The sequence below is a fragment of the Papilio polytes genome, unplaced genomic scaffold (assembly GCF_000836215.1).
Source record: "Papilio polytes unplaced genomic scaffold, Ppol_1.0 DF821845.1, whole genome shotgun sequence".
In the NCBI taxonomy this organism is placed as follows: domain Eukaryota; kingdom Metazoa; phylum Arthropoda; class Insecta; order Lepidoptera; family Papilionidae; genus Papilio; species Papilio polytes.
Window position 1 is genome coordinate 1,926,145 of NW_013527359.1, and position 13,491 is coordinate 1,939,635.

A 13,491-nucleotide genomic window follows, 5' to 3' on the forward strand; every position below is an offset into this window, starting at 1 on the left:
AAAAGAAAGAAAAAGGTTTAAAACTAGGAACACCAACCATGTCCAGTTACATTGAAAAGTAATACATTCATTGTAATAGATGAAGTCATAACATTATAATATAATTAAACATTAAATTAAATGTATGGTATAAACAACTGTGGCATTTGAATTTCCTCGTAAACGTATGAATTAGTCGTAGTAAATAAATCTTTGCGGTAAGGAACCGAAGCCACTGACCTTACGCCTGCAGGAAGCTATTTTGATAAGACACAAGGAAAAATGAGTTTTCTTACGTAGTTTGACACCATTAGCTGGCAAATTCATAACTTCCTATAGCGCACAATAAGCAATTCCATCCGTATAATTCGGGATGACAATAAAAATAAAATATCGTCTAAGCAATAAGCTACTATAACAACCTGCCTTGTAGTTTTCGAGATTATCCGTCAAAAACAAAATGTGGAGTTATAATTTAATCGTTAACTTCTATGTAAATAATTAATTTTTAAACCTATACAACTACAGTTAAGACCTGGTACATTGTAATCATAAACTTCTTATTAATTGAATTAAATTAAAGGTCCTAACGTCTAAAAAATGTGCAGAGTATGGATAAATGCCTACTGTTTAACAAGTTAATCTTGAAACAAAAACTAATTTATTAATAACAGACGGACAAATACTAAAAATGAGCCTATAGTTGTTTTGTAAAGCGTACTTGAACTCTCAGAAAGCGATAAATTAAAACATACTTAATGAAGACAAATACTAGGAAATATGAGTTCTAAACATCTGCTGACAATTTGCAATTATTTGTAACTTAATGTAAATAAGGAAAATCACAATAAGATGGAGACGGGAAGTGTCATTGGCACCGGAAACAATTTATGATTTGAATATAGATTTTTTTTCAATACTACTTAGAAGGAAAACAACCCTTGAATTGCTGCCAAGATATACATAATGAAGATTTATTGTAAACATTTGAATTAATGTATATTGTAATAATGAATATTAAAAACAACATACAATAGAGAAGGAAATTAGAAGGAATATACAAGAAAACACAAAAAGACTGACGGCTGACTACTGAAACGAATCTTAAACACTTCGCCGCAATAAAATTTTGACATCAAACGTCATCCTCGAAATTTGGAGTTTAAACGTGGCCTTAACTTTCAATAAGCTGTTACATTTTTAAATGTCGTTTCAGCATTCGGTCATGAGTCAAGAAAAGTTTTTTTTTTATTTATTTTCCTTTATCAACATTAAGTTCAAGGTTTTATATGTTTTAAAATGTTATATTATACCATTTCTCAACATTTAAATAACTTCTAAAATCTATATTGTAGCGTAAATATTATAACTTAAGGTCCGCCAACTCGGAAGAGTCTCCAAAGGAATCCATTCGGATTCAGTGGGCGCGCGTGCGCAGGGCCGCGTTAGCACGCTTCTTGAATATGAGGAGCCAACCCTGTCACTTACACTGGTAATTAGCCTTTAATTCATTGATTATTAGATTTATATGGTAAGAACTAATGCGAAATGTTTATTTATAATTATAACTAGACTATGTAAAATATTAACTAAAGCCAAAGGGTAAAGGAAGGGATATCTCCTAACACAATGTCTTCAATAGTTTAGGTAGAAATAGAGTAGACATGCCAAGGTCAAATTATTTAAAAAAAACTGGTATTGTTAAAATTATTATGAATCAATTCACTGTCCAAAATGTAAGTCGACCGTGTTAATCTTATGAAAAACATTCCTCGGTAACATGTTAAAAAATATATCACGTAAAACAAACGACCTTCAGACGACGTTAGAGAAATATTAGCAACACAAACATAATGTAAGGAATATAATAGCGCCGCCGCTTATCGGCGCCTTATCACGTACAGATTTCTGTGTTATCACACCGCCTTATCACTTTCACCCCATGCAACGTTGCCGGTTGCTTATTTTAACGGTGCTCTGATAACTTTGGTATGTTTTCTTAACGATAAACGACTATGTGACATTGGATTACATGTTGGACATTGTTTCAAAACGTATTACAGGCTTTTATAAGAAAATTCAAACATTAAGATTTTTATCGATTGTTACAGATAAGTTTTAATTTTAGTCTTATCCATGCTAATCTACACTTTCTAGGTTTATCATCGCGACATCAATTATCATATCACTTTGTAGTTATATCTACATTATTATTATCATATATCTTTATTCTCTTATTTTTATATATAATACATTTCATATGATTTTCTTAAAAAAAAATAACAAAATAAAACATATTATATAAAAAAATAGAAATCCACCGGCTGCGGAATCCGATGACTCAAGCAACCAGTGGTCAGGGCTGCAGAGACAGGAACCTCCTCACTAGTCGTGCAGTTTCTAAAATAACCGCCTTTTGAATCGGGCCCTTAATCCAACTGTCTAGCGAGAGCTTCTTGAGGTGTTGGTCGAAGCTCTTCGCTATCAGCCCGTGTGCCGAAACGACTATCGGAATAATGGTAGTCGATTTCATACGCCACATGGCGGTAATCTCGTGAGCCAAATCCAAATATTTTAATAGTTTTTCATTTTCGGCTTTCACGAGATTCTCGTCATGTGGGATAGTGACATCGACTAACATATATACATATATCTACATTATCATTACGTATCACATAAAAGTGAATATTAAAAAAAAGTACATCCATTAATCATACCTACGTTGTGAAGAGCAAATCGCTTTATAATTGAGGTGGCTTAGAGTTTATATGCCATATTACAAGAGAGTCGTTTATCAAATGTGATACATGGAAATTATAAGATTTTTTTGGTCTTATTTTGCAGTGGAAAAGTTTGCAAGAAACTACTTAAAACAGATTCACGATTATCCCTTAATGTTGACTATTGTGTGGGAACGGGTTATTAATTTTTTTTTTTATTATTTGTTAAGCTCTAGCGCTTGACCAAGATCCCACCTGAAGGAGGTGACGATGCAGTCGAAAGATGGTACGAGCTAGCTTAATAGGTAGCTGTTCACTCTCCTTTTGATCATATAATTAATGAGACCTCACCATTTTTTTTTCGTTCGATTCATGTCTGATACATACAAAGGTATAGATAAAAAGCTTAATTTAGTGTCTGACATTTTAACAAGAGGAGGGTCACCTAAATATACATACAGTTTAACAACTGCGATATTAAAATGACTCTATTACATGCAATTTACGCAGACCGCGTCATATCTTTATAACCTCAAATTTTCCATTCAGAGCCGGTTGGTTACCTCTAATTTATGACTGCAATTATAACCATCTGGGTATTGTCCGTGTTGACCGAATATTTTCAGAGGACATCTTGGTGATACGTCATACGATAATAATGTTGAATTTTTAAATTTATAACAATCTATAGTTCAATTCGAACGTGGCCTATTAACTTCTACAGATCGACTGATAGATGAGGTTTCGAAACAGGTGGTGGATCTTTTATCAGAGGGCTAGAGTTTGGGTTAGTCGGAGGAAATAAGCAAGTAATCGTTTCAAAGTTAAATATTTCTTACCAGACTACCTTCGATCTCATAGCCTTACTGTCCTAGAATATGTCGGTGTGTTGTTCTTTCTTTTGATCTGTATAATTTTTTCAAATATGTTGACGGCCAAAGGTTATCGCGCTTCGCCGTATCTTTCTCACGCATTCCGCTTAGCGACTCGTGAAGTTAAAAGCCAAGATATTTGACAACTATTATACCAATAGTCGCATGGACAATTGTTGCAGAAGACACATATTTCGATGGTTTAGATTTTATAGATGGAGTAGTGGTTACGTATGTTAGAGTTTAAATTGGGATCAGATTGCCGTGTGAAGTGGCCGTGTTAGATGTAACGACAAATGCTCAGCAAGGCGTTAACATGAACACGGACGTTGCGCAAGATTCGTGAAAGAGATCTTATATAATTGTATTTTAATAACAATAAACTTAACAATTTAAATGGTTATACGGCTAGTTAGATTTGTAACTTTTACTTTTTAACGTCCACTCTATTTAACAGAGTCAACATTCGCACATGTTTTATCATATAACTGTTCGTGTGCGGATTCATCCGCGTGGAATTATAAAAACTTTAATTTATTGTTTATATTTGTCAAATTCTCAATTGCAAATGTGAAAATAACATGACATGACAAACCTTAGCAATCTTTCTTTCCTTATGTTGGCAGCAACTTATGGTCTCTTTCCCACATTAGGGTTTTTATCCAAAAAAATTACCCCCTAATTTCTATTCTATTCTATTTCTTGTTTATGGCTCTCCCACAGCGGATTGGGCCAGTGTCAAGTGTTTCCCCCTAAGTTTAATGGCGTTAAAATATATAGCCTAAAGCGTGACGTAAGTGTAGAGCTTTTCATTAAAAAAGAATTATTCAAAAATATGCTGTAATTGCTGACATCTTAGGCAACAAAGAAGTGTGAGTTTACGCTTTATTATAATAGTATAGATTAACGTAAAATACTGGTCAATATCTACATTATAAAGCATTATAAAGTTGGTAGTGAGGACTGAAATGATGGAAAATGTACCGATCTGGGCGACAATAGAATGATGTGCTGACACATTTGAGTGGGATAAGAACAGAGAGATAATAAAATAATCGTTGCGTAGTTTTATAACAGCACCTTGGACACTACAAACGAAATTATATTTCCCAACAAGGACTAAGGAAGCCGTGGTTGGACAATGTAGTTAATAGTAAATAAATAGTATAGTGATACGTGGGCGCAATAATGCCTGGGATATGACAGCATCCTTGCTACTATTGCCTCCTACACTAAACATATTAGTGAAATAAATTATATTAGGAAACCAAAGCATTTTTCTACACACAACTACATTGGGGTCTTCGAGGTCTCGTAATAAAAGAACTTTATGTAATCGTGAATGATAGGTTAGTTAATGCACCAGTATTTGTACAGTTGGATGCTGTCGCCTTGATACTTAAATAAGAAAGGAGTTGGATCATTTACCACTTCAAAAGAATTTAGAATCCCAGAGATATACGAGTATATTGTGTTTGCCAGATAACCTTTGGACATAAAATATAACAATTTTAAATAGATTACGTGTTTTACAATCGCTTACTGCGATACGTAACGCTAATCCTATATTTATATATTTTGAATAATCTTCTATGAAACATCAAACATAATTAAGTTAACCTCCGTACAAAGTTTACATACACTTTAGATAACATTTAATTTACAAAGCATACTTTAAATTAAGACATCTTTATTAGATTTTTTACCGCCTTTTAAAATGCGAGGGACTTTGTTAGGAGTTAAAGTGTATCTTTATGAAAGATTACAACTATCACCTAGCTATTTTTACACAAGAGTGTAGTTTTTATAAAAAAAACCACGATTCCGTCAACGTATTTAAAAAGAACTTACTAGAAACATTCGGGTCATTGTATCGTCTTATTCGCGTTTTTGTATACGTTTTTCAATCGTATTTAATTGTAGCTTCCGTCCTTTATTTTCGTCTACGTTCTCACCTTTGTCAGACAAGTGCATATTTTTTGTTAGTACATCTCACAAAAACTCTTGTATTCGATACCAATGGAATCCTTTTGTGCTTGTTATTTTAATTCACTTTCTTAGTATTTATAGTTAGATATAACTAGGTTATGTGAGGCATACTATTCTTATGTTTAAACAAAAAAAAAATACATTGTTAGCGCCTCCCCTTGCTATCATTTCATCTTTATAAGAAAAGGGTAGGAAGGGAAAGACGACCAAAGTTAGGTTTCACCACTTAATTAGACGAAACGCAGGCTTACTTCCACTTCACATTTGTTTTTTGTGTGATCGTGTTATCAATTGAGCTAGCCCATTCGTGCAACTGTTGTTGCTGGCTTCTACTACTGTTAAAATAGATAGAATCGCCACTGAATATTGGATATTTAGTTTTTTAGATATTATGATTTGTATAAATTGTTATATCCTTACGGGAACTTACATTTTTCATTATCTGATCTAAATAGTCACATTGATAACCGAATCAAACTGTCAATTTCAATTTAATTTTATTGTTATTATCGTGTTTTTCAAGACTTGAGCACGTGATATCAAAATCAATAATTTATTTGACGTCCGTTAAGATAATTTCATCGTGCTTTCGACTCGTAAGTTAAGTTTTTTTACATGGGGGTGCGTTTTGTTTCTCAAATAATATGGTTCACAGAATAAGCGTTTTGTTCTTTTCTTTCTAAGGTTAAATCTAACAAGACAAGCTTATCGTCACAGGTTGGCGCCAAATTTGAGTGTCTGTCTCATATTATGTTATGTTTTATAATGAATGATAATATTTATTTCCTATTTTAAGTGCGCACTCTACAGCCATTTAAGATACACTCTGATTAACTATATCTTATCTGTGGTACTATTAATATTAATATTTTTGAAAGTACTGTGAAGTAGTAATCCGTGAATTATCTTAGCTTTATCTGATTAAATGTTTTTCATTATCAATAGGATTAATAAATATTTCGTATGTGTAACAGGAGACTTAAATTTAGTTACGCGGATTCCGTAACTTGATAGTTATTAACTTCAAATTTCCTTGATAATAAAATAAAGTTTAAAACTAAAATTGAAAACATTTAAAAGATATAAACCATATGTTTTAGTAGAAATCAATTGCAATAATTTTGAAGCATTGTATACGCAATAGCATAACACATTAACTACGATCGTGTTCACCCAAGCGTTGCAATCTTCGAATAAAACCTCATTACAGCATCGCCGAGATTATTCCCGTCAGTGAACTAAGCGACCGTGCCTGATTCGGAAAATGCGAAGCGTTGTTTGTTCTACAATTTACCACTTTGTGAACCCCAGTTTATAAAAACAGTCCGGGATCGTTGTCACTCTCAGTTGTAACATTGCGCGGTTCGCACGCGTGCCTATAGTATAATTGTGTTACTGATAAGTTCGGCTAATTATAACGGCGCGGGAGTTCCGTAGCATCAACGTAGCAGTCGCCTACGAGCTTGCGTTCGATCGTGTCTCGCTGAATCTGTTCCAACGAAGTTTACCCTTTGTGTAAACAATGGCCACTAAGAATGTACAGAGTGAGTATTTATATTTTATTTTTTATGTTGATTTAAATAGAGTATTAAGAAAAATATTTTTACAGTCCCGTTTTACTGTTAAGGCTTTGCGAAGAATTTTGGGGTATGCAAAAATTAGGAAGTCTAACACATTTTTTTTTAATGCTTTAAAACTTTTCGGCATTTAAAATAAAAATAATATGCGATTATAATCATTCAATATCATTCATATGTTCAGTTATATCAGGAATGGCTTACTAATAGAGAGATTTACAGAAACAGGGGGTTTTTGGATTACCAATGGATATTTATCCAATTTAAAAATGTATAATTTCACGTATCGTTAATAAAATATCTCCAATTGTTTCTTGATTAGGACAAAATTACGTATGATTAAAAAATAGTTTTTCAAGGAAACCGTTTATGTAATTTCCACAAGTCCCAATAAAGACCACAATAATGATAGCCTATTGACACCATCATCACGATCATCAGTCATTGTCTCGTTGTTGCTGGACATTTGATATTACTACCTATTCTATGTATGGGCATTGCCAGCGGATGATATAGGCTTGATCTAGCTACAATATTACTCCAATGGAATTAGTATTTATATTTATTTTGTATTTTTTGGATTATCTGTTGCACCGTACACCCGGGAAATGTAGACCTAGAAAGAGATTGTATTGCGTAAAAGGTGATTTAACCAAGAAGGGAGACTGAAATGACAGATGATAAACTTATTTGGGCTATGAAAACCCTGTAAGCTGACGATACGGGAGTACGATAAGGTAGGGATCATGATGACTTTCGATTATTTATTATTTAGTTAAAATTAAGGGTATTGACTTTGGTGACTCTATCGCTCCTTGATATACATACTTAGAAAAGTCAACAACTTAATGATGATTGGTATCTTATCAAATAATTACTTCTCGTTAATGATACATTTTCAACGTCGATTATTGAAAAATTTTAGACATTATTTTTTTATTGAGGATAATATTAAAGTAGGAAATGATGGGAACATAAACCAGAAAGTGTTAAGATTGAAAGTGGATGGCTACAAAGGAAGAGGAAGACCGAAGATAGTATGGATGGATTGTGTGAAAGAGGATATTAAGAAAGGAGTGGATTCAGATATGACGGCTGATAGAGATGTATGGAAGAGCAGCACATACTGTGCCGACCCTCCGTAAGGGATAAGGGCAAGTGGATGATGATGCTTTTTTGTAATTGCTGTAACGAATATTTATGATTTTCTTCGTCGTGAGATCAAAAACTTTTCTTTCATTTTTTTAAACCTTTGTTCAATTAGTATGTGTATTTATAATTGTAAAAAGTAAACAAAGAAAAGACGATGGTAATATAACAATGCGGTTAATAGTATTGATTACGTTGTTTACAGAATATGTAAGAAAGTAAGACAAGATACAAAAAGTAATAAAACATATTTTATGTTTTCTTATCAGTACACATAAAATACATCGTCATGTTATCTTACGTTTAATAATAGCAAAAAACAATTTTTAAATTATGTTGAATCGAAGCAAATAATGTTGTCTGACAAATTATTTTGATACATTTTGAGGTTAGAAGAAATAATGGTCTGGAGCAACACATGGGATAATGTATCCCATGTGTTGCCATGTGTTGTCGGGGAGTCATCCCCGAAAAATGTCAGGTTCCCGATGGATACGTAGTTTTTTGTTTTACATAAGTCGCATGTTTTCTAACGCGTAGGAACGCGCGTTATTAGAAAAGCGAGAGTTCGTAGTCTCGAGTACTAAAAACATGCATAAGTACATATTCAATTATTTATTAAAAATCATTTTAAATTGTACATTTAAAGATTATAAATAAAATGTTTTTCAACATGTGATACAAAAATAGCATGTGAAAAACTTGAACGTGCAAAATGTATTCAGTACCGAAAAAGTGTAGTTATTTCGGGGTAAATCTAATTACGTTCCATTTGCGTCGATAAATTCAAAATCAAGTGTCTATAAAACTGTATCTCGTTTGCCAAATTAATGAATATTAAAATATAAAAAAACTTTGAATATTCAGTATTCCCACAACACAAATTGTGGTCTGTTATAGGATAAATAACTTTATCATTCTTAAAATATTGTTATTTGAGAAAATGCATTAATGAACTACTCGAACTGCTATAGTCAGGAATGTGTCATGTTTTGTTACTTATTATTGGCGAACAGGAAGGTAACGAATAATGATTAAAATAGGATATTTCTTGAAAAACAATAAAGTTTTATTGTCCTATTGTAAAACTTTTTAAACCTATTATTAAATCTCTTCAAACAGGATGGTTTTATTTTTAAATGCCCACTGTTGTAATTGACATTGCATAATAGTCTTAACAACTATTCTTTAAAATATTAAAGACAAGAACAATCGCCGATGAAGTAATTTATACAAACTGTCCTTGTATAAATTAAACTTATATCATCTGAACAATTGACGGACGAACATTCGAGTCATATGAAAACAAGCTTTATTAATTTAACATGACAATGGAAACAGTTCAGTTTTTCGGCGAATATTTAAGATTATAAAATATTCATCAAAGCTCAGAGGCATGATAATATAAACACGACAGCCTTAAATATTAATACAATGAAATAATAATAATAATCTGTGTTATTTAAAAAGACAGTACTCGTTTAGCTTTGCCGATGGCCTCATGACATCACGCGTTAACTGACGGTACTGTGCAGACAAGTGGGGAACGCGGTCAGTGATAGTGGTAGGGAGAGTGATCGGCAAACTGACAAAATATTAGAGTATCCACTGTCATTACACCGGTAAAACAATAACATTTCCTTTTCCCTCACACTCTTGAAACAAAATAGAGATAAGAATATTTGCAACAGGTGTCCCGACAGTTCAAAATCACGATTCCTCAACAACACATAACGCGTTATTCATACATAATGTGTGAAGTAACTACTATGTAATTTACATAATAATCTTTGCACGCTCTATTTGTAACACGTTTATCGAAATCGATTAACATTTTTGCATGACTTACGATTGATATATTTCAATTCGATCAAGATTAATATATTTCTGCCAATTTTTATCTTTCCATTCAAGTAAACTAAGAATACAACAGTAGTTAAAACAAATGCCATTTGCACCTTTACAGTTGCGGGTGTTAGCAGTGGTGTATATTCGAAATGTTGTTAAATATATATTTAACTGTCAATAGGCGTTTATAAATTGGAACTATCAGCAAATGCTGTTATTCAAAAGCATTCAAACATATCCATTTATACAGATCAGAGGTTAACATTGTCGTTATTTTTATGTACATACGTGTTATGACGGTAAAGCAAAAGCCAAATCGGTTTTACTCATCTGGTCTCAATCATATGGACTCATACTGAATTCTGGTATGTACCAAAACCAGAATGTTCTGTTATGTACCAGGAAATTACCACTATTAATATTTGTGGGAATAAAAATATGTTTCCTACACATAAATATCACGGTATATTGCAATCTAACACGTTTCAGGTATTAGTGTCTACTTTATCTGATATCAAATCGGATTTGTAATCGCCTAAACTATTGTTTTTATGTTTTAACAACTGCAAAAAGAACCACGCGCATAGATAATAAGATATCGGCACTCATATCTTCTGTCGATTTAATATACGCCATAAATGTTATTCTTAATTCGAGTCGAATGTGTTTAAATTAATTCTTTAAAACCTCATACAGTTTTTAAAAATTACATAAGAAAATTGATACAGAATAATGTATTTTAATTAATGTAGAGATCGATATTAAACTATCGATTATCTTAAACTATGTTCATTCAATTGGTAGTGCGTTAGTAAACAAACGATTTGTAACTGTCTTCCGAGGCAGTGGATTGGCAGTGCGTTATCAGGCACCGCTTATTGCCCCGGCGCGCCTCGCATGCTAATGCACACCACTAAATCGAATCAATTATTTATCTCTACATGTTATCTTGTAAGTAATGTATTTAACTAATTTCTCTTTGATAAAGTCGAGTTAACTTCAAGGAACTGTTATTTTTAGATTTACTAGTCGTTTGATGAGTCATTATTCAATTTTATGACAATTATTTGGTTAAATTCAGTGTAAAAATAATATTGTATTGGATGAATAATTTTTATAACATCCGCTTACAAAGTGTTTTATAGGTTATCTTGATTGACAGAATCTAGTTGAAAATGAAAACATGACATCTCTAATAACTTTCATTAAACTCTAATTAGTACTGAAATGTCTATTTGTTTTCTTTAAATAGTTAAAAGTACAACTTAATTCACAGTTCCATCAAATATAACGTATGGAACGTTCCACAATCACGTCGATGGATCAACGTCGGGCATTGCCGTTCTGCCGACAATCGGTGACAATGATATTACGCCTTACGAACCGAACAGTGGTATGTCCAACAGTGATCTGTATTACAGCATGACGGGGTTAGCATGTGATTGTTTATTTGGGCTATATAATATTAAATAGAGATGACACAACGGTCAAACAATACAATCAAGTCGTACAGACAAGACACAGACAGATTCAATAGAACGAACAAGACAATGCTTGGGATAACATTCCCTTTGACCAACCGACAATTACTTTCAAAGTAAGCATTCAAATATGCGTCAGTCACAAAATACGCAAACAAACGTAATTCTTTTTAATAATGTATGAGTTCATAAATAAACAAACATTATCTGAATTAGTATTCCTAACGAATCCCGGTTTATCCAACAATGCATGCTCAATTGGTTGTTTACGTAAATTAAAATGTAAACGCTAGACGCAGAAATGGTTTGAATATGTTGTTCAAACAAAAAGAATGCAGTCATCGAGTATTTTTCGAATATAACCTCAATTGTTTTATATTAATTTAATCTCGTTTCATATAACCTTACTCGTTTTGAACTGTAAGCGTTGAGCAAACCAAAGACACGATACCAAAACTACTAATTTAAATTGCGTATTCTAAATTCAAATTGTCTATTAGTAATTTAAAAAACGTTATTAATCAAAAACAATTGGCACAATCGTTTAAACAATTGAGAAATAGATAATTATTTTATTGATTTTATGTATAAAGTATTGATGCTAGCGATATTTAGCTAATTTAGACTTATATTTTTAGCAATTAATAATTTTAATACTTTACTTTTTTATATTTTAGCGTTGCTCATTTAAATTAAATGAACACAAAATATAGTCTTCATTTATAACTAAAAAAATTAAACCTCTGAGCGTCGTTTTATCATGGTTTGTTTGTTTTAATTCCATTTCCATTTGACTGACTTCCCCTGGGTTATTATATTTAATTGACGTGAGCTTTTTATAAACCATGGTTTTTATGCAACCAAGAAAATGTTATTTGGTCGATTGTTTCTGAGAAATCCGTTGTAGTTGGGTACCATTACATTGTTGGCACTTAGCATGATACGTTATTATTTATGACACATTGGATATCCCCACAGATTAAAATAATTATTGTCCATTTTAATAGTTGTTTTGACGTTTCAGTTTCCCAGTTTTTGTTTAGATTTATCTCGAATGCATTTTTTTCATGCATTGCAATTTTAGTTTGAAATCTAGATTTTTATGATAGGTTGAAAACATAATGATTTTTGAATTTATTATATCTTTTTCGGGCAGTTAAGCCCGTTGGAGTTAACATTATATATTGTTATGGTTTGTTTCTGTCACATATTGATCTTCACAGCAACTACAGTTTCCTAGTACTATCAAAATTGTAACGCATTTAATGTCTTCCGCTGTGACACATGCAATGTCTTTGAAATGTTTCTTATCCCTTTGAAGTTTAAGAACATTCTGGAAGTTGTATATCGCGAGTACCTTGTTTAGTTATTTATATTTGTTCATATCTAGAGTATGTAATGTTTATCCTCTCGTAGTTTTGTCCAATGTGGATATTAGCCGTACAAGTGTTGTTTTAGGCACAATTTATTCTGTAGAAAACATCTTGATCGTATACGGAAGTAGGTGTTATTAGTTAAATTGTTACAATTGTTAGGAGTTATTATGCAACATTTATGAATAAAGGAAATGACTAGTTTATTCTTGACAAATATGTCATTTTCTGCGGTTTTAATTTCTATAATAAGTTCGTAATTAACACTTTATAGGTATATTTATGAAGGTGATCTGTGAATATTTTAACCGGTAGATGGCGCTGTTTTTAAGAATTGGCAATTTTAATGACTAGTGATTATTTTTAATATTTTCTTTAACTTCACTTAAAGTGATTTAAGTATAATATATTAATGGCCAATGTGATTCCAGATGTAGAGACTGGCAATGCTAACGCCGCGCACGAGGGCGAGGCGGCTCCCAAAGCCTCGCGCCCCCCGCCCC

The 13,491-nt window shown here is 32.3% G+C and overlaps 1 protein-coding gene across 1 annotated transcript in view; it reads left to right on the top strand.

The window, feature by feature from the left end:
• The first annotated feature begins 6,901 nt into the window (after window positions 1–6,901).
• Window positions 6,902–13,491, top strand: part of LOC106108094 (aquaporin AQPAe.a) — a 45,908-nt gene continuing 39,318 nt past the window's right edge. The window contains exon 1 of the mRNA XM_013289180.1: window positions 6,902–7,104. Coding sequence (XP_013144634.1) covers window positions 7,083–7,104 — 22 coding nt within the window. The 5' untranslated portion in view covers window positions 6,902–7,082. The remainder of the gene's footprint in view (window positions 7,105–13,491) is intronic.